The 22,235-nt window shown below is 37.5% G+C and overlaps 1 protein-coding gene across 1 annotated transcript in view; it reads right to left on the bottom strand.

Moving 5' to 3' along the window:
* Positions 1 to 22,235, bottom strand: part of Ziz (dedicator of cytokinesis protein Ziz) — a 464,297-nt gene that overhangs the window by 365,443 nt on the left and 76,619 nt on the right. Inside the window, 1 exon segment of the mRNA XM_090369931.1 lies at positions 2,897 to 3,013. Within this exon segment, the coding sequence (XP_090226057.1) occupies positions 2,897 to 3,013 (117 nt within the window).

The raw sequence follows: 22,235 nt of genomic DNA, 5'->3' as shown, positions 1-22,235 counted from the left end.
GAGCAAAGTGGAGGAGAAATTGTTGAAGTTAAACATAAGAAAGGCACCTGGGGTGGATGGGATCTATCCAGTTATTTTAAAGGAGGCGGCAAAGCAACTAAGCAAACCCTTAGCCATAATTATGAGAGCATCCTTGGACTCAGGGGAGGTTCCCACGGACTGGAGATGTGCAAATGTGTCCCCAATTCACAAAGGTGGATCGAAGGGTGACACGAGTAATTACAGACCAGTTAGTTTAACTTCTGTTCCGGGTAAAATAATGGAGTCACTGGTTAAAGATGCATTGCAGGATCATCTAGACAAGACTGCAGCAATAATTCAAACACAGCATGGGTTTGTTAAGGGAAAGTCTTGTCTGACAAATTTGATTGGTTATTATGATGTGGTCACAAAGGAACTGGATGCGAAAAATAATTTTGATATCATATACTTGGATTTCAGGAAAGCTTTTGACACTGTTGCGCATGGAAGACTACTGTACAAATTGGAGCAGAATGGTATTAAGGGTAAGTTGCTACAATGGATAAAAGGATGGTTAAGTGGGAGAAGACAGAGGGTGGTAATCAATGGGTGCTGCTCTTCATGGACTAATGTTATTAGTGGAGTCCCACAGGGTTCGGTGTTGGGTCCACTGTTGTTTTGTGTATTTATCAATGATATTGATGAAGGTATATCAGGCTTAATGTCGAAGTTTGCAGATGACACAAAGGTTGGCAGGGTTGTTAATGACAGTAATGGCAGTGTGCTACTGCAACAGGATCTAGATAATTTGGGCAGATGGGCTAAGAAGTGGCAACTGAAGTTCAACCTTGACAAATGCAAAGTACTGCATATGGGTAGAAGTAACCCCAGAGAAACGTACCAACTGTGTGGTACTACACTTAAGGTGGTAGAAAATGAAAAAGACCTGGGAGTAATTGTGCAGTCAGATATGAAGTTTTCTGAGCAATGCAGACAGGCTGCTAGGGCAGGTCATGGGGTTTTGTCAATGATATATAGGAATTTTGCTAGCAGGGAAAAGGAGGTGATTGTCCCTCTGTATAAGGCAATGGTCAGGCCACGCCTTGAGTACTGCGTACAGGTCTGGAGGCCTCATTTTAGGAAGGATGTAGATTTGCTTGAGCGTGTACAGAGAAGAGCAACACGATTGGTGAGGGGAATGAAGGGATTCTCTTACCAAGAGAGGCTTAAGTTCTGCAAATTGCAGTGGCTGGAGACTAGGCACCTGCACGGTGATCTGATTGAGGTCTATAAGGCCTTGAATGGGTTGAGCACACTGAATTCTGATGGGATCCTTCCACTTGTTCAGATTACGAACCTACGGGGACATAAGTTCAAATTAAGAAAGGACAGATGTAGAATAGATGTGCGGAAATTTGCCTTTAGCCAGCGGGTGGTTAATTGCTGGAACAAACTTCCATCTGTCGTTGTGGAAGTTGATAGGTTAAATAAATTTAAGGAGGAACTGGACAGGCATTTGGAGGGAATGGCGTGATGATTTTTTTTTTTTTTTTTTTTGGCTGATGCTGCATAAGCTCCTACACTTGCTTTCTTGCATCATGTGCCACTACTACTACTACTACTACTACTACAAATTCAAGGAACAACTGGACAAACTTTTGGAGTGAATGGGTGAAGTAGGTTTTTTTTTTTTTTTTTTTTTTTTTGGCTGATGCTCTATAAGCTTGCTTTCTTGCATCATATGCCTCAACTAATGCTAATGTTGTGCTACAAAATACATCTATTTAAAATGAGCCATCACAACCAATCTACATATCAAATGTAAAGCACTTCCTAAGGTGAAGTATGTTTCTATTTATTTGTAATGTATACCATTAACCAGACAGGTGTTTGGCACCAAGAGCCAAACAACCTCACCAGCACTGCCTTCCCCTCCTCTAATTCTTCACTTTCCTTCAGATTTGCCACCCAACAACGTCTGGGTCCACAGCACCTGCCTCCCTTCCCCTCCTCTATCCCCAACACTTTTGCTAGTGGCTAACAAAAAAAAGAAAAAAACATTGAAAGCATTTTTTATGGACATTTTGGAAAAATTTACTGATAACCTAAATTTTTTATGAAGATATTTTTTACATAACATCAAAACAGCTGAAGAGGACAAGTTCAAAACATCAAATGTCAAAAAGAAAGCTTAACTGTAATTTAACGGCCATCTTTCTCAAAAGCATATTCCTACCAGAGACCAAACAAAGTTACATGTCCTACAGCCCAAGGATCATGGAAGTAAGAGGATGGATTCTCTGCATGATAAATGGAAATGAATGAGTGCTCTGCCACAACTCATCCACTCAAGAACCACAGCCTCACAGATAGGATGATCTGTGTGCCCTATTAATGATATTTACACTGCTTATGGGGGAAGGGGAGGCAATTCTATTTCCCAAAAATATATTATCTCAATTCTCTTTCCCAGATATATTATTTACTACTATGGTAGTTTCCACTAAATTTACATACCTGAACAAAGGTAAAACACATGAAAGTTGCATTACCCGCAACTTTAAATGGACTCCTTAATCCATGAGCAGTTAGCAGTATTATTAGACTTTCAAAAAGACAATGAATAGTGAAACAAGGAAACAACTGCATATCCATTAACAATATTTATAATGAACATAGTCATAATAAAAACCATATAAAAGTAAAACTAAAAAAATCTCAATTGCACTTCAGTGCTAATTCATTCATTTATTACTTGGAAGGATATATAATGGATGATATATGCATGAGTCTGTAACTAAGAATGTTTCCTTATATTTTCTTCTCAAAAACATTGATAGGGATATTCATGTTACATAGAAAATAACATGCATTCTAAAAAATAAAGAAATCACAGTGCATAATCAGAATATATGAAATTAAAAAGTGAACTTACAGATACATCATCCAACGGAAAGAGTAGCATCTCCTTCTGTGGGTCATTCTGAAACACTGCTTTATTTTTGAGGATGAATGTTTCATACTCTAATGGATCTACAAGATGAGGCTTTACCTACATATTGAAGTAAAGAATAAATACAAGGTTGATAACAAAGAAATTTCCAAAGTAAATCTTTAAAGAAATAAAGTTAGTGACCTATTAGAAAAATATTTATCAATACTTATTCAGAAAGTGACAGAATATCATATTTCTTTTAAGGAGAAAAAATTATATTTAACCCACAATACAAGCTTAGCCTTTTATAATTTCTTAATATACAATATATACACCTTTGCAAGTTTTTATGATGAGCTGTTATTTTCACATAACATTATGGTAATTCAGGCTGTGAGGCATCAGTAAACCCTATATACTCAAAGTGTATATCATAATTATGTCCATTTTCAAGTAATTCTGGGGGGAGGGGGGTGCACCATCATTAGTTGGCAAATTTGATATAATTTAAAACAGTGATTTGCAAGTTAATTTTCCTCTCTTTAAAACACACTATTTTTCCTCCTGTTAGTATGTGATATTTCTGTCACATACCTGGAAATGATAATTATCTCAAACACTGTTGCCACCTCCTTCCCTCAATACAAATCCCTGTTACTCTACTCTTTATCAAGTGCATATATCCCTGATCTTCCAATAACTGGAAATCCTGTCCACAGTACTCTACATCCCACGTTCCTATTTGATAAACCTTGCACTGTACAAAAATTGCAACTACTTTGCCACAACTACAAATTGCTTAAATTAGGGATAGACAACCCACAGAACCTTTTCATGTAGCCTGCAATGACATAACCTGCTGGGGAAGAGAGAAAACAAAAAAAAAAAAAAAAAAATTTTTTTTTAAATGGTGCATGCCTTTATTTCTAATTCCATAATATTATTAACTTTGTCTTATACGATATCTAATGGGATTTTTTTTGTTTGTTGCTGTTTTTCTTCAATTTCTTTGAGCACAGTCATCAAAGTAAAATGACTGGATGTGATTTTTTTTTTTTTTTTTAATAGGGTATGGTATATTTATATTTAAAAAAAAAAAAAAAAAAAAAAAAAATATATATATATATATATATATATATATATATGTAATCAAATTACTAAAGCGTAGAACTGTGATGTTATATTTACTAATCCTATAATTACTAAAGCATAGAACAGGGATATTATATGATAATATTAACCAATTGAATTAATGCCATCGGCAATAGAACATTACATCCGTCGTTATGCAGTAAAGAAATAATGTTAAAATGTAGAGGCCGTCCTGTCATTTAAAAACCCGAAGCAATCCATGAACTAACCGGACCCTAGGCAACAACAGTTAAACATAAATATTAAACTCAATAAAAATTATACATAAATAGCCGTCCATGGGAAAAGATACTTTGCAAGGGACTTTGTCGAGGGCTAAACCCCTACAAAATACAAAACCCATGGTTGGCAGAACTATCAGTTTCTGTTGTCATCTGCCTGTATAACTAGGACCTAAAGAAGTCCATAAGTACCTGTAAGATGGGTATAATATAATAAGATAGAAATTATTATAATAATAAAATTAAAATTATAATAAAATAGAAATTATAATAATAAAATAAGTAGCTTATTAATAGTAATTTTGCAGAATACAGGCTGGATGACATTTAGCCCGACCGATAGCTGAAACAAAATAGTAAATAAGCAATGCTGAGAATCAAATAATCTGCTAAACATAGTAAGCTAAATTAGCTAACAAAAGGAGAACGGAGAGAAGGCTAGTTAAAGTAATAGTACCTCAATCCCCCTCAAATTGCTCTAATAGTTCACGAGGTATGAAAAAAAGAGAATAAGATAGTTAAAAGTAAAGGAAAAAAGTGTTTATACGATTGTACATCGGATATTACCAGGAATGTAACTTCCTGATCCTATAAGAAAGGGATCCTGGTATAGTAAGAAGAGCCGGTAAAAGATGGCAATATATATTGAATAGTGGAATAACAATAGAGACACCTAGAAATCTAATTTTTATTAACATTACAGTGACTAATAATATCTTAATGAAACCAAACTCACAATAAGGCTGGCACAATACATCAAAAAAGAGACATCCAAATCTGCTGCATCTTTTCTTGATGACCTGGTATGTGGCTTATACTTTTAGTTTGTGTACAGCTTATGCAAAACTCCATACCTACAAGGTAACTAGGAAGCAAAGTTATCCAAGAGATTCAGAAGAATCTATATATGATAATCGCAAATGAGACCACAGATCCATGCCACTGAACCTGTTTTTTTTTTTTATAGGATCATAAAACATAATATAGGCAGTGCTGTCACAAGGAACTGCAATATCTGATGCAAATTAAGAAAAAAAAAAAAAAAAAAAAAAAAGAGCTCGATCAATATCGTTCTGGCTGTATTAACTTAAAACTAATGTATTCTAAATTTTGCTAAAAGAAAGTAAGGAAATATAGAAGTAGGACTAAGAGAAATCATGCAAAATAAATGCATTAGGAGTATAAATCTGCTGACCCATGGTTTCAAGAAAGTGCAAATGAACCCTTTTTTTTTATAAAAATCCCAAACGAGGTATTAGAACCTATAGTACTCAATGCCGTCCATGGGTAGGTTGAGAAGACGAAAGAAGATATTTGTTGACATTAAACTTGAACTTCTATAGACTAAGTTCAGGAAATAAGTATGAAGGAAGGTTGTTCAGGAAAACAGCAACTGAATGAATAAACAAGGAAGATGAAAAGTTGGTTCTGTGAGTTTGAAGTTAGACAGTAAATGGATGTTGGCTGGTGGCAGCACATGTTCGAACTGTTTTGAAAGAGAGAGTAGGAATCATAGAAGCCAATTCGGAAGAACGATGCCCATGGAAGTATCTGTGGAAAAGGCATGCAGCAGAAACAGTATGTCCATGAGATAGAGTGGAGAGACACTTAGAGATGAATCATTAATTAACCTAAATGCCCTCCTCTGAATGGAATCTAGAAACCTGAGGGAGGTTTCGGGAGCACCGCCCCAGATGTGGAACAATATTCTATGGTAGGGTGGATTTGTGATTTGTACAGAGTGAACAGCTGTTTGGAAGAAAAGTAATGCTGAGAGCGAAAGAGAAAACCAAGTTTTTTATATGCAGAGGAAGCAATATTTGTAATGCGCTTGTGCCAAGAGAGATTAGAAGTCAGGATTACCCTGACTTCTAAAGAGATATATCATCTTGTCTAGAGATCTGAGTGTCACCAAAGATAAGCGTAGGAGCAGAGGAATCCTTTTTGAGAGATAAGACAGAACTGAGTTTTAGAAGGTTTGAAATCAACCAAGTTGTCTTTGCCCCACTGGAGAATTACCTGAAGATCAGCATTTAAAGAATTGGTAGCAGATAATCAAGAAGCTGAAGCTGATTGAGCAGGGTTAGGTTTCTCAAACTGGAATGCAATGTGCTACCATCGGTAAAACTATGGATAGGATTTCCGGTCAATGGAAGAAGGTCATTAATATACAAAAGGAAAGGAGTAAGGGAGAGAACTGAACCTTCGGGGATACCAGCATTAGTGAAGAAGTTAGAAGAGAGAGCCATCTACCATCACCCTCAGTGAGCGGTGAGAGAGAAAATTGGATAACCAATTACTAAAAACAGTTGGCAAACCATAAGATGGAAGCTTGTTTAGAAGACCTTTATGCCAAACATGATCAAAAGCATTTGAGATGTCAAGAGCAACTGCTTGTGTTTCACCAAACTTTTCCACTGAATTTGTCCATAAATGGGTAACGTAAGGCAGAATATCACCACTGGATCGACACTGATGGAATCCATACTGGCAATCATTGATCAGACTGAGCATTTCTAGAAAGTTAAAGAGTTGGCAGTTAATTGATTTCTACATTACTTTAGAAAGAGCAGAAATAATTGCAATGGGACAAATTTATCGCCCTTTTTAGGAACTGGCTGGATACAACCAAATTCCAAGCAGAAGGAAAAACACCTTTGGAATAAGAAAGTGAAAAAAGGCGGCAAAGAACAGGAGTAAGTTCAGGAGCACAGGTTTTGAGAACAAGTGGAGAAATACCAATAGGACCTGGAGCTTTACTTGCAGTTTGAGTTGTACTTCCACATATGCATTTCCTTATGTTTCATATATCAATGGTCTATTTATATTGTATTATTACTGTTAATCCCCGGCCTGGTGGCCATGAAGGGCAACATTGCAATGTATCAAATTGTATTATCATCATTATTATTATTATTATTATTATAATTGCAATAAAGATTTAAGATTCGTCAAAATCCTTCTGACATCCTTTTGATGGAAGACCACAGGAGGCATTGAATGGAGCATGTTAGGAATGGTGGGAGGTGTTTTACCAAGTTCATTAATACACGAGTTGGAAGAAAAATGAGATGCTAGCAGGTCAGCTTTATATTTGGCTGAAGTGACAATAGAATCACCTGGTTTTGACACAGGTGGGAGAAGAGATGGGCAAAAGTTGCAGCCAATAGTTTTCGCACATTTATTGGAAAACCAAGGTTTAGATAAAGAATAAGATTTTAAAGTGAAGTGTGGAATAAAGGATTCCATTCCTACAAGAATAATTTAACTGACACGATCTGAGAAACGTTGACATCAGAAATTTTGAAACAGCAATCCGACCAAGGAAAAGAAATCATGCAGATCATCCCATTTTGCATTCTTGTAATAGCCATAAGTTAAAGGCTCCATTGGAGAAGAGACAATCACCAAGTTGTGATCTGAGGTGCCTAAAGGACCACTCACTTCGACCGTGTACTTAGAAGGGTTGTTTGTGAGAAAAACATCAAATGTGTTGGCTGTATGGTTAGGATTGTCTGGTATCCTTGTAGGTAAATGAATAATCTGTGCAACGTCATTAGTAATTGCAAAAGCCTCAGCATCTCGACCTGCTGGGTCGGTGTGACAATAAAACTGAAGCCAGCTGGAGTTGTGAACATTAAAATCACCAAAGAAAATTACCTCACTGTTAGGAAAATTGGACTGGAGAAAGTCAAGTTGCAAAGAGAGGAAGTCAAAGAGCTCCAAGTGATTAGTGGAGTTGGGAGAACGGTAGAGACAAGAGACGAATCTGACACAATGAGGTGGAGAGATTTTAAGCCAGAGAAGATCGAAAAGAGGAGATTCCAAATTACAAAGTCTCTGACATGGAATATCGGAAACTGACATATGTACAAGTACCACCTTTGGGGAAAAAGGAATCATACAGCAAATAATTTGGGCAACTAAGATGAGCAGCGGTTGAATCAACCAATAACTGAGATTCTGTCAGAAAAAGTACATGGGGTTTGGCAGACTGCAAGTGGAAATGGACATCATTGAGATTAGAACTGAGACCACGTATATTTGTGAAATGATCTAGAAAGTGTTTGGGAGGTTTAAATCTTTTCGCAGATAAGCTTACTCTATTAATTTGACAATTCATGGTGTATTCAATAGCAAGAAAGAGGGGGAGGATATGCTGTATGAAGTAATGAAATTTTTGGATATCGCATACACATGGTAAGAATATACCCAGATCCTTCACATAACATAGCCTCAACAATGCCCCCCACATACACACAACTCTGACTTCCTCCAGTAACTATCTGGCACAGTAGAGGTAGCAAGATTATACACTAGCTGATCGGGAAGCCTCCTAGAGAGAAACCAATAGGTTCGGTCCGGTGTACTAACTAGCGGCCCACCTGCAAACAGTGTTTTAGAGCTGTACCCTCGCCATGGTGTTCAACATAACCTCAAAAGACATCGATCATACTGCTGTTATTTGGTTTTTAGGAGCATTAGCAACTAAGGCCATATTGCTCCGGGAATATGCGGTGGTCATTCGCTGACCTTTCCGCATCCTCTGTATTTGGTGGTGACGGGCTCGAACCCCGGTCTAATCAAGGAGCATGTGCTATGCGCTGCTGCTCCTTCCCACCTGGCTACGGAGACGCCTAATCATACTGCATGATGGAAGAGATGGAGGAAGGGTTGAACCTAATGCACATTTCTAATGCCAGCTGTAAATGTGGGGCTTATTGTTGAAATGGGTTTTCAAAATACGTAATTTTAAGTTGCTACAGGAGTTGAGATTTCTGGTAAGATGTTTCAGCTGATTTTAGGATATATCATAACACAGGCAATATTGCACCAGTATATTATTATTATGTGCATTGAGTCCCAGGATTTTTTGAAGGTGGAGGAAGCTAAAACTGTTTCAGGCAATCACTGAGTTTTAATTGTGATATATCAGTAAAAATATATCCACATTACTTTTATCATGGGTGTAGCTATAGCCTCTTTTACCCCTTTCTGGGACCATCACATTATGTTCATATATAAATGTGTTGTTATTGTGATTTAAATAACTTTAACATCTAAAATAGGGTGACAAGATTAAAAAAAAAAAAAAAAAACACACACGAGTCGAAACATTATGACCAGTGAGTCGTTATGCAAATCGAAGCAACTGCAAGTGAACTACAGCGGATGCGAGGGTCAGGACACTGTATAAAAAACACCTGATACTGAAATCCGTTAATCAGCTTTACCCTTGTGTTTCAGATGGAAAAGGAAGCAGACTTAAGCAAGTTTGACAAAGGCCAAATTGTAAGGGTTGGAGCGTATCCAAAATGGCATGGCTGGTGGGATGCTCACGGTCAGCCGTGGTAAGTACCTACCAAAAGTGGTCTGAGAAGGGAAAACCCAGGTACTGCTGGTGAGGTGTTGGATGACCACGGCTCATTGATGCTCAAGGTGAGCAAAGGATCTCTTGGATGGTATGTGGCAACAGAAGGGAGACTGCGGCACAGTTTGCCGGTAATTGGAATGCTGGTGACAGAAGTAATGTTTGTTTGTTATTTGGTTTTTAGGAGCATTAGCAACTAAGGCCATATTGCTCTGGGGATTTGCAGTGGTCATTCCCTGCCCTTTCCGCATCCTCCGTATTTGGTCAGAAGTAATGTGTCACAACACACAGTACATCAAACCCTGATGAAAGTGTGGCTGCATAGCCACAGGCTGCTCTGAGTGCCCATCCCAACCACAGTTCACCGGCAACAGTGCCTACAATGGGCACGCGAGCATCGAAACTGGACCTTGAGTGATTTGAAGAAGGTCGTCTGGTCCAATTAATCACGTTTCCTGTTGTACAATGTGGACAGCCAGCTACGCGGTGTGCATCGTTTACCTGAGGAAGTGATGTAGTAGTAGTGGCATGTGATGCAAGAAAGCATGTATATGAGCTTATGCAGCATCAGCCAAAAAAAAAAAAAATTACACCATTCCTTCCAAATGCCTGTCCAGTTCCTCCTTAAATTTATTCAACCTATCAACTTCCACAACGACAGATGGAAGTTTGTTCCAGCAATTAACCACCCGCTGACTAAAGGCAAATTTCTGCACATCTATTCTACATCTGTCTTTTCTTAATTTGAAAATATGCCCCCTTAGGTTCGTAATCTGAACAAGTGGAAGGATCCCATCAGAATTCAGTGTGCTCAACCCATTCAAGGCCTTATATACCTCAATCAGATCACCGCGCAGGTGCTTAGTCTCCAGCCACTGCAATTTGCAGAACTTAAGCCTCTCTTGGTATGTTGCCTGGATGCACCATGGGACGAAAACAAGCTGGTGCTCGCGATGTCATGCTTTGGGCGATGTTCTGCTGGGATACCCTGGGTCCAGTCATCCATATGCCGGGCACTCTGCGATGCCTACCACCTAACTAAACATCATTGCTGACCAGGTACACCCTTTCGTGGCAATTGTCTTCCCCTCTGGTGGTGCCGTCTTTCAGTAGAATATGCCACACCGCCTGGATTGTTCCAGACTTGTTCGCAGAACATGAGAAAGACTTCCAGGGATTGCCCTGGCCTCCAAATTCCCCAGACATCAATCCCATCGAGCATCTGTGGTTTGTGTTGGAACAGATACCACAATACACATTTAGAAATCTTGTAGCGTCCATGCCTCGCCAGGTACAAGCTGTTTTGGATGCATGTGGAGGACCAACATCATATTAGGTAGGTGGTCAAATTAATTTGATTTTTAATTTGATATTTATAATCTGTTATGTAATGGGCATCATGTGGAGGATGTGTATTTTTGCTGCCTCTAATGATAGCTTTATATTTATTTTCTTATTTCTTTTATTTTATTTTCTTAATGTCATTATTCAAAAACACACACAATCCGAACTATGTCAATGCCAATCCGAACTATGTCATTTGGTTTCGGGATCATACTCGAAAATCCACACTTCATCACCTGTTATGACATGTTTGCAAAAATTTGTCAATTTCGATGAGGTCCAGGCACACATTCCTTCGGGTTTCCTTTTGTTTGTTGGCGAGGTTTTTTGGAACCAGCTTTGCACAAATTTTCCGCATGCCCAATTCCTCGGTCAAAATGTCGTGAACGGTTTGGCAATTCAAATTCAACTCACTACCGATCATTCTGACGGTCAAAAGTCGATCAGACCTCACAAAAGCCCTCACTTTGGTCACATTTTCATCTGTTTTTGACGTGCAAGGTCTTCCAGAACAAGATTCATCTTCCACACTTTCACGGCTATCCAAAAATGCTTTATGCCACCTAAAAACCTGTGCCCTTGATAGTGCATGCTCTCCATACGCCTGTTTTAATTTTTCATAAGTTTGTTGCATTTTCGTTAAATCTGATGCAAAATTTGATCGTGCAACGCTGCTCAATATTTAATTTCGCTATTTTCGTAACGTATCACTACACACACTTACAGAATTCTCTGTCATGTCAGACATGTTAATGCTATCAAGTTGAAACTTGCACTGAACATCAAGTAAGAATATAAATCTCGGTTGGTGTCAGAGGCGTGGCTATGTTGCCAGTTTTCGAGCCACGCGTTCAGTCTCATTACTTTTTAGACACACCTCGTACAAATAAATTTTAAGCCCCCCTATGGAAACTGTAAGGTGTTAGGTGAGGGATAAAGCCTGAGGCTTTATCCCTCACCTAAACAGGCTGTATTCATATAAAGTGTGAATAGCGCTTTCTGTTAACCTTATAACTAATCATTAAACCTCTAATTTCAACACTGACTGGTTATCTTTCCCTATAGGTAAAGCCTCCCCCAATTTTTTTTCTGAGTTCTGGTGGATCTTATGTACTCAACGTAGGATAATTAAAGAATATAATATTATTACATATTTGTAAAGAAAAACAGAAATCAATACGATTGCAATTAAACAGCAAAAAGTCATAAGATTTAAAAAGAAATATGTACTCTTATATATATGGTCTTTAATTTCCTCAAATTCTGTGTTGAGATCATCTCAAGGCCATAAAATTTCTTACACACCATTCCAAAGACTTAAGTCATAATAATTATTTTATAATATGAGCAAGTTTGTTTGGTCACGTGATTGTGTATTACTATTCTGAAACAAGATTCACAACAAATTAACAAATAGAATTTTCTTTTGCAATTCAAACTAAATTTTTAATAATAGACGTGCAATTACGTCTATTATTAAAATTTAATTAATTAGATTAAAATACATATGGCAGGATCCGCTTATTGTTCTGCCCCTGGTTGTGTGGACTGAAAAACCCTACTCCCTCCACCTGAAATTGGTTAACTACAGCCCAACTGAAGAGGATTCTTTTTTTTAAAAAAAGAACTGTATTTTTGTCTGAAAGATTCAAAATCCAGTCTTCTCCAAACGAGTGGCAAATGGCGAAACCAGCACTCGTCAAGGAGATTACAGAAGTGAATTTTTCATTAAGCACTATGTAATACAGGAACTCCACGACTTACGTGAGGGTTGCCTTCCATGGAAAACCATGGAAGTCAGAATTCCTCCCCCATGTTTGTGCAGCACTCGCAACTGTGCTCGCTGAATTGATTGAATCAAAAAATAAATGTTCAACAAACATGTAAATAGTATTATTTATTGTATTTATTCATTTTTTTTTTTTTATCTCTTGCGCAGTAAAAATTACAAAAGCATGTAATTTAAAAAAATTGCAAAATTACAAAAAAAGAGAGAAGACAGGCATAGTGCCAGTAAGTTTTACCTCTCAAGCATCGTTGCCAGAATCTACGTCTTCAGCTGATAAGTATGCCACTGTGAAGATTTAGAATGGGTTGGCCGCTCAACCTTACAAAAGAACATAATAATGGATAATTGGGCGGTGGCTTTTTTCTTTTCATCGTAGATTTCTTTGTAGCAAGCAAACAAATAATTCACCCCTCTGTTAACTTTTAAGACTCGTTCGCTGTCAGGATCCATCTTCTCAAACCTTGCCATTGCCGATGCAGTTTCACAAAATGCCATTGCCATCTCTCTGGCGATGAAGTGTCTCCCCTCCTAGTTTGGTTCATCTTGAGCTTCGTCAGCATTTTCTTCTTAACTATCGCTGCCTGCAAGTCAATAAGTTCTTCATTAGATAATTCCTTTTCTTCCTCTATTAACTCCTCCACATCTTTGGCACCGATCTCCAACTGAAGTAGCTCTGCAACCTTTACAATCTTATCTGTAACCTCTTCATATGATTAATCTTTTTCAAATTGTTCAAAGCCTTTTACATGCCGTAGGAATATTTTCTTCCATGCGCCATTTAAACAACATTTAGTAATTTCCGCCCAGGCCTTATTAATGTTTAAGATGGCATGATAAATATTGTAATATTTCCAAAAAAAGTCTCTTAACAATTTTTCTCACCATCTACTGCAGACAATGCTTGAGTAAATGTTATGTGTAAATAGTATGATTTTAAATTCGAAATAACACAGTGATCCATAGGTTGGATGAGTGAAGTCGTGTTTGGCGGTAGAAATATGACTCTCCCATTCGAATTTAAATCATCTAGATGCGTAGAATGTCCAGGAGCATTATCTAATAGAAGCAAAATCTTGAAAGGAATGTCTTTGTCTTTACAATATTTTTCAAACTCAGAAATGAAGAAGCATTTAAACCAATCCTCAAAGAGAGATATTGTTATCCACGCTCTCTGGTTTGATCGGAAATGCACGGGTAGGGTGGCTTTATTGATGCCCTTAAATGCACGAGGATTTCCAGAATGGTACACAAGCAGTGGTATTAATCGGTAAGCTCCCGCTGCATTAGCCACAAGCAAGAGCGTGGCCCTATTTTTTGACGTCTTGAAACCTGGCATTGTATTTTCCTCTTTGGCAATGTATGTTTGATCCAGCATTTTTTTCCAATACAGAGCAGTCTCTTCAACATTAAAAATTTGCTGTGTTGAATAGCCGCCTTAATAATTTTTTCCAACACATCACAAAATTTCTCTGCAGCTGCAGAATCGGCACTGGCGACTTCACCACATACTTTAATGTTTTGGAAACCAGCGCGATGCTTGAACCTATTAAAGAACCCGTTGCTTGCCACAAACTTGGCTTGGGGTTTGCCATACTTATCCTTAATATCTTCATAAATACTTCTTGCTTTTGCTTGAATGGCCATTGGACTCAGGGGCACTCGCTTCTGAATCTGATTTTCCATCCAAATTATTAATAGCTTTTCCATCTTCGATATAGCACCTGGACACTTTTGTGATCACTGTTGATCTCTGAAGGATTCTGAACAAACTTGATGTTAAGAAAGCTCTACGTCCTGATAGTATTTCTCCACTTGTTCTCAAAACTTGTGCCCCTGAACTTACTCCTGTTCTGTGTTGCCTTTTTTTCACTTTATTATTCCAATGTTGTTTTCCCTTCTGCCTGGAAATTTGCTCATATCCAGCGAGTTCCTAAAAAGGATGACAAATCCCTCCTATCCAATTATTGTCCCATTTCGCTTCCTTCTACTCTTTCACACACATGCAATACGATTCAAGATTCACGGTAGCTCCAGGCATTTTGAAAATGCACAAGAGAAACACTATGGTAATTCCAGTCATCAGTAGTATCCCTGATGATGTTACAGATGCATTGATCTTTTAACATGTTCTTTTATACGCACACTGTCCCTTAAAATAGTATTCACCGTTGAAGCAGCGAGACCTAATTCCATTAAATAGATGACAAACTTTGTACTTCTTAATCATTTCCATCTTCATTTTTAAATCAATTTTGTTTCGTTTCCTGGCACTACCAGCACTTGAACTTTCCGTTGGTCCCTTCACCATTGTAATTACGTAAATAGGAATGAAGTGAAATTTCTGAAAATTTGTTTTTTATACGATTGAAGATTTCAGTGAAGGGGAACACATTTCACCATAATAGCATAAAAACCCACACAAATGCAGTTATCGGTATTATCGCAAATGCAATAAGATCGAGTTTACTTCACGTTTATAATCAGATGCACTAACAGAAAAGCCCAATAAACAGGAAAGTGCAAACTGTTTTTATTGTTTTATGGTCGTAACCTCCAGGAACGATGTGTTATTGGGTTCAACATTACGATATTTTCACGATACCTCCATTTACTGTATTCATACGGGATGCGAAATACGTTTCCACGATTTTTTTTTTTTTTTTAAGTTTGCACCGGCCGGCAAAAACTTACGTAAAGTCGAATTTACGTAAGTCGGATAGTTCTTGTAATGGAGAAAACTTACTGTGGTCAATGTTGCCAAATTTAAAAAATAATAATAAAATAGTCTATCCCTCATATTTTGAATGGGGGAAATTGGCACTGCCCCTCTCTCTCTCTCTCTCTCTCTCTCTCTCACACACACACACACACACACATATATAAAGAATGCAATAACTCCTTAAAACGTATTGCTAATAGATTCAATTTTAAAACCTTGATTTTTCTGAAGTGAAAGCTAAAAATTAAAACTAAAAGGAGAAAAAAAAATAGGACATATTGGCAGATAAATTACTCTTCCACCATAAACAATGAGCCTTTATTACGTTGTTGAGTCTACATCAGTACACCTCACTTTCTCGTTAACTTTTACTTTACTTCCGTTTACGGTCTGTTTATGTATTGCGAACACAAGGTCAAAGTAATTTCAACTTTCAGCTCGCTCATCGCATTGCTGAAATCTCTTGTCGGTTTGCAATACAAATTCCATTGGTGGGGGGGATGGAATAGTGCTTGTGTCTTCAAATTTCTAAAACGTAATACATAACGCAAACGTATCAACTAAACTTTGATACAAAAATAGGCTAATCAATTAAATTGATCATGGGCAGGAATTAACAAGGATATACAAATGAGGATGATATTGTGGCACCAGACAACTTCAGATATGCAGTAAAGATTGAAAGGAAATAAAATGACTAACCGCACATTCAAGAGAATACAGATGTATTGTGGTCAGAATCCGCCATGAGTCAGAAAGTGGAATGTTAGGAATTTCAAAAGAAATGTCTTTTCACTTAACATGAGTACCGGTTTCGACACGATGGTACTTTACCAAATTTCGCAATACAGATAATCGACGGGGCCAGTCATTCGTGCTATAAAGTGAAGTCAAACTGCCCACTTCTTGTGAAAACAACTAAATGGCACAGTTTCCAACACAAAGATAAGGATAACACATGGCCCTGAACAACATCAGAAAAACCTTTGGTTGACAGCACCAATGGGCTAGATGGGACAGAATGGTGCCAGCAGTTATCATCTATAATAAATGAACTATTCTCCCTTAGGTTTCAATATTTAATGGAATAAAGTAATGAATACTTAGAAACAGCAATGCGTCTAAAATTTCGTTTTGGGGGGCTTAGTTTGACCTGAAGAAAAATACTAATTGTTTCCTTTTTCCGTTTCAATCGAGCCTTTGGGGGGGGAGACTGAACCCGGCAGGCACTGCCCTAGGTGTTCCCTACTTAGACACCTATTCAATTATCTTTGCGCGTGAAGATCATATCGTTAAGACATTTAAAGAAATCAAATAAACCCTCTAAATTTGGGATTTGAATTTTTTTTTTACAATTGCCATAATAAAAATATATAAACTTTCGGCAAAGTTATGGGCTAGATGGATTCATGGAAACGTCTTCTTCCACATAAATCTTATCGGACGAAGCACTTGTCATAAATCCCATTGCTTACTTTTGATGTTTAGCACAAATATTTTCCAAAAAAAATAATAACAATAATAAGTTCTTCATGTAACCTGGTACACGGGTTCCGATCGATGGCTTTATCATAACCAATAAAAAGCACAGATCAGGGATGATCTTTTCAAAAGTTTATTTTTCGAAAACTCGAAGGGTAAATCCAAAAACATAAATCTCGTCTATCACTATCCCTAGGTACACCTTTTAATTCAAGTTTAGGCTTTTGTAGCTGGCACAGAAGTCGACTTCAGAATTTTGGATGATTTTTTTAAGTGCTTCACAGGTCTCTCGATTTAATTAATACGCGGATACGGTAATGCAAGTTTTTCTGCAATGACACGAATACTTTGTTTATTGATGCGACATCCTACAATAACTCTCCGGTGGTAGTTGCTAAGCTCGAACCATCTAAAGTATCACCAACACCTCGAACCATCTAAAGTATTTCGTTGATCTTAGTGATTCAATACCTTTTATACCTATTCTGGCACGTGGACAGTGGGTGTGGTTCATTTTTCCAAAATCCCATTGTGTCCAGATACTTTTTGCAGTATGGTGTATTATCGTGAGCATAAGCAAAACAGCTCAACTGCAGTGTTTTGATACGGATGGTTAAAACGATCAGAGAATGGGAATTACAGCGCTAGTTCCGCGTGCTCTACTCTCCATTATCCTTAACAAATAAAGACAAACTCCATGTTTTTAAAGTATTTACTATTTAGGAACGCTGGACTGTGACATTACAACCGGCCACTGTACACTAGCGTAAATAACAATAAGACTTAGTACACAAGAAGAATCGAGAAAAAAATAACTCAAGGCCACCTTATTATCAGAAGACATTTTCTATTACATCACACAATTTACCGCATAACCTAGAGTCCTAGATCGACTTGAAAAACTGGATAGTAGCCCAAGGTCAAGCATTGTGTAATTTCTGTCGAATAATTCTATAAGCATGCAAAGCATAACTGAGCAAAAGGATTCGGAAAGATTCACTCTCGACTGAGATTTCGAAATAAGAAAGTATCAGTACAGAAGCCAACCTTCCAGGAAAACAATAACATAAATGAGAAGACATCATCTAATTGCCTAAAAAGAAACAATAGATAACAATTTGGGCGTGATTTCCAGCTATAGAAGGCTGCGTTTAACTTTCCTTTGAGATCACGACGTCAACCCGTAAGAAACACAAACAATAATTACAGCACTAATATTTTCTGATTTATGAAGGAGGAGATCAAGTTGCAAGCTGGTAGGAACACGTTTCAAGGTCCTATTTCTTCTTGCAACTTTTGAAGAAATGAGAAACAGTAAATGAAAAAGCTTATGAGACTCTTTCCTGATCTAAATGAGCAGGGCAAAAAAGTAATGGGAAATTGAGGGGAATAATCCTCCCCAAAATTTGGAAAAAATATTAAAATAACCTCTGATCACAAAAGTACCGCATTAATAATTCTTCATAAATGGAAAATTCAGACAGACCAATTGCACCGAATTTTTTTTTTTTTTTTTAATGCGCCTATTGGCTTCACCATTTCCATCCATCCGTCTGCCTGTGTCTGTCCGTCCGCATTGATAATTCGCGATGGAGTACTCAGAGTTTCTGGTCTTGCAATTTGTATATGTGGCATTAAGCTGACAAAACTCATTCATTCACTGAACACTAATCAATTTTTAAATTAGTCAACAACAACGCAGCACATTTCATTTCATTTCTAGTTTCCATTACATATTCCGTCTGGGTTAAAAAAAAGGCAAGTGGCGTAGAGAATCGTGGTAGATCAAAACGCAAACTCAGGTTTTTACCTCTTATAGAAAAGACTGCATTGGACTGCAAAGGACCTTCACAGTGGAACTTGGCTAAAGGACTTTTAAGACTACCGTGAACTTTCTCATACCCTCAAAATGATAGGTCGATAACTTGACAATCAACACTGCATGATATTTATCTCTCACTGGTTTCTACTAATCATGACTAACAAGAGTTGTCAAACTATCAATTACAGACAATTGTTGAAAACCAAACTAAGGATCAAATGCTTTCTTCAACCCACTTTACACAACAACATTACGTTTTCTAAATGCTAAATTTAAAAAAATAACCGCTAATTGTCCTATTTTAGGTAACCTAACCTTACTATTAAAATTATAACCTTATTTTAGGTAAAATAACTTTATTAAAGGGGGTTGAGTTACCAAAAATGGACAACTGGGGGTTAGTTTTTAATAAAGAATTTATGAACATAATGTTATTAAATACAGTTACCGTTAACAGCTTAAACAAAAAATTCAGTAGTTTTTCACTTAAGTTCGATTTACGGTAGATGTCAGTAATGATAATCTAATCAGTTGTCGACAATTCTTCACAAGCTTCGAAAATATACGGAAACTTGCTTCCATAGACAGTATTTTCGAAGACGCCAAAAGGTCCAAAGAAGCTTCCCCCGCTAAAAATCTAAATCATATTTATAATTGAGGAAAAGTTCAAAAATCAATGTACTCCAAACCCCTGAAATTGGACATTACTGTACTATTTAACTTTGTACTGTACATATCTTTTACTAGACTGTCTGACAGACAAGAACTGGTCTTAATAACATACGTGTCCTTTCCTCATCCCCACCACAATAAAATATCATAGCTAATCAATGCTTCCTCCCCATTATCCTCACTCCTTTTTCAACAAGTTCAGTCTAAGCTATATGCCATTTCCATAAGGGCTAATATTTCTTCCAAAGTAGTTTGGAAAATATACCAACCAGTTTAACTTTCCTTCTTTCATTAGTTTCAAATTCAGATCCAATGTTAACGAGTTTCATACATTCTCTACTAGAATCAATTTTTTCAACACCCTTTCCAGTTTGCAATCGCCATAAAAATAGTCATATGTACCATAATTACAACGCATCAAGCAATTAATACATAAATATCCTCGTTACAAAAATTACCTCATTTCTTAATAACATACAAATCTGCGAAATTTCCTTTTAGTCAGAACCAACTAATAATGGCAACTGTGCGTGTAAGTTGGGCAATCTGTACATACCAGATTTCCCAACATAAGCATTCTATTAATAGAACTTTTAATCTATTGGAGTTCATTCTTGTTGATTGGATACAGAAATAGTCGTGGTGTTCAGTAAAGCAGAGACGCACACAAATTAATCTTCGATAAGGTCAAACAGTTATCGACGTTCCATTCATTTATAGAAAAGCAAATGTTTTACGATGTTTATGTCTAACAATAAGCTCAGTAATCATTAACTTCCTCACCTAGGAAATTTGAAATACAAAATTTACATTACAAAATACCTGAAAGTATACAGGGTGGTTATGATTATAATTCACTTTGGCCTCTTTTAGCGACATATTATAAATCGTCCAAAGATGAAATTTCAAATAGATAGTGTCTACACCAAGTGCAAATGAAAGTCACAAAAACTAACACAGGGTGAATTTTTCTTTTCTTTCCTCCCCCCCTCTATGAAACCACGAACACTGAAGGTAATGCATCTTACAGTCTTTAGTGCTGTACCTGGGTTGATGGTTGAGAAACAATGGAGATATATGTTGACATTAAACATCAATTTTGGTAGACTGTAATTTTCGAGAAATACATATTGTTCCGAAAAACTGAAATAGAAGGGATAAATGAGGAAAATTTGGTTCAATGAGCTTGGAGTTGTACAGTGAATTTATGCTGACTGGTTGTGCAAGTGTTTCGACTGGTTTGGAAGAGAGTGTTGTTGTTTTGTTTTCAGGAGCATTAGCAACTAAGGCCATACTGCTCCGGGAATATGCGGTGGTCATTTCCTGACCTTTCCGCATCCTCCGTATTTGGTGGTCACGGGCTCGAACCCCGGTCTGATCAAGAAGCGTGTGCTACGCACTACTGCTCCTGCCCACGGAGGCGCCGGGAAGAGAGTGGAGGAATTACAGATGCCAATTCAGAAGAACAGTGCCCATGGAAGTATCTATAGAAAAGATATTCAGCAGAAATTGAACGTACATAAGACAGAGAAGAAACTGTGAGAGACGGGTCATCAATCCAACTGTCCTCTCTTGAACAGTCTAAGAAGATAAAGAGGTTTAAAGGGCACCACTCCAGATGTGGGACAAAATATTCCATGGTAGAACGAATTTCAGATTTGCACAGAATGACTAGCTGTTTAAAAGAAATGTAGCTCTCAGAGAGATTAAAGAAAATCTAGTTCTAATCATGCAGAGGAAGCAATATTTGAGTTGTGCTTAGCCAAAGGTTAGAGATTAAAAGAAAGGATAATTCCTAATAGAGATATGTGATCCAGTCTGGAAATCTAACTGTCATATAAGATAATTATTACAAAGAGGTAACACCTTTTTCTTGAGCGAAATAAGACAGGACTGAGTTTTAGAAGAATTTAAATTACTTAAATTCTTCTCTTTGCTCCACTGGAAAACTACATGGCGTTTAAGGAATTGGTGGTAGGCATTCGAGAAGTTGAAGCTGTTTGTGTTTTCTCCAACTGGAAGGTGAAGCCGTGTGCTATCATCAGCAGAACTATAGCTATCATATCCAGTCAGTGGAAGAAGTTCATTAATATACATGGTTTTGTTAAGGGCAGGTCTTGCCTGACCAATTTGATTGGATACTATGATGTAGTCACAAAAGAACTGGATGCAGGGAATAACTTTGATATTATATATTTGGATCTTAGAAAGGCTTTTGATACTGTTGCACATGGAAGACTGCTGCACAAATTGGAGCAGTGTGGCATTGGAGGCAAATTGCTGCTATGGATAAGGGGATGGTTGAGTGGCAGAAGACAGAGAGTGGTAATCAATGGACACTGCTCAACGTGGACTAATGTTATTAGTGGAGTTCCTCAAGGTTCAGTGTTGGGTCCGTTGTTGTTTTCGGTGTTTATGAATGATATTGATGATGGGATATCAAGTTTAATGTCCAAGTTTGCAGATGATACAAAGGTTGGCAGGGTCGTTAAGGACAATACTGACGCTATGCTGCTGCAACAGGATCTGGAAAGGTTGAACAGATGGGCTGAGAGGTGGCAAATGAGGTTTAACATCGACAAATGTAAAGTGCTGCATATGGGAAACAGTAACCCCAGAGCAATGTATCAACTCTGCGGTACTACACTGACAGTGGTGGAGAATGAAAAGGACCTGGGGGTAATTGTGCAGGCAGATATGAAGTTCTCTGAGCAGTGCAGACGAGCTGCAAGAGTAGCTCATGGTGTCTTGTCAATGATATACAGGA

The sequence above is a fragment of the Mastigoproctus giganteus genome, chromosome 1, assembly GCF_048544385.1.
Source record: "Mastigoproctus giganteus isolate SK-2022 chromosome 1, ASM4854438v1, whole genome shotgun sequence".
Taxonomy (NCBI): Eukaryota; Metazoa; Arthropoda; class Arachnida; order Uropygi; family Thelyphonidae; genus Mastigoproctus; species Mastigoproctus giganteus.
Note: the sequence above shows the minus strand (reverse complement) of the source record. Positions and strands in the feature narration are given on the sequence as shown.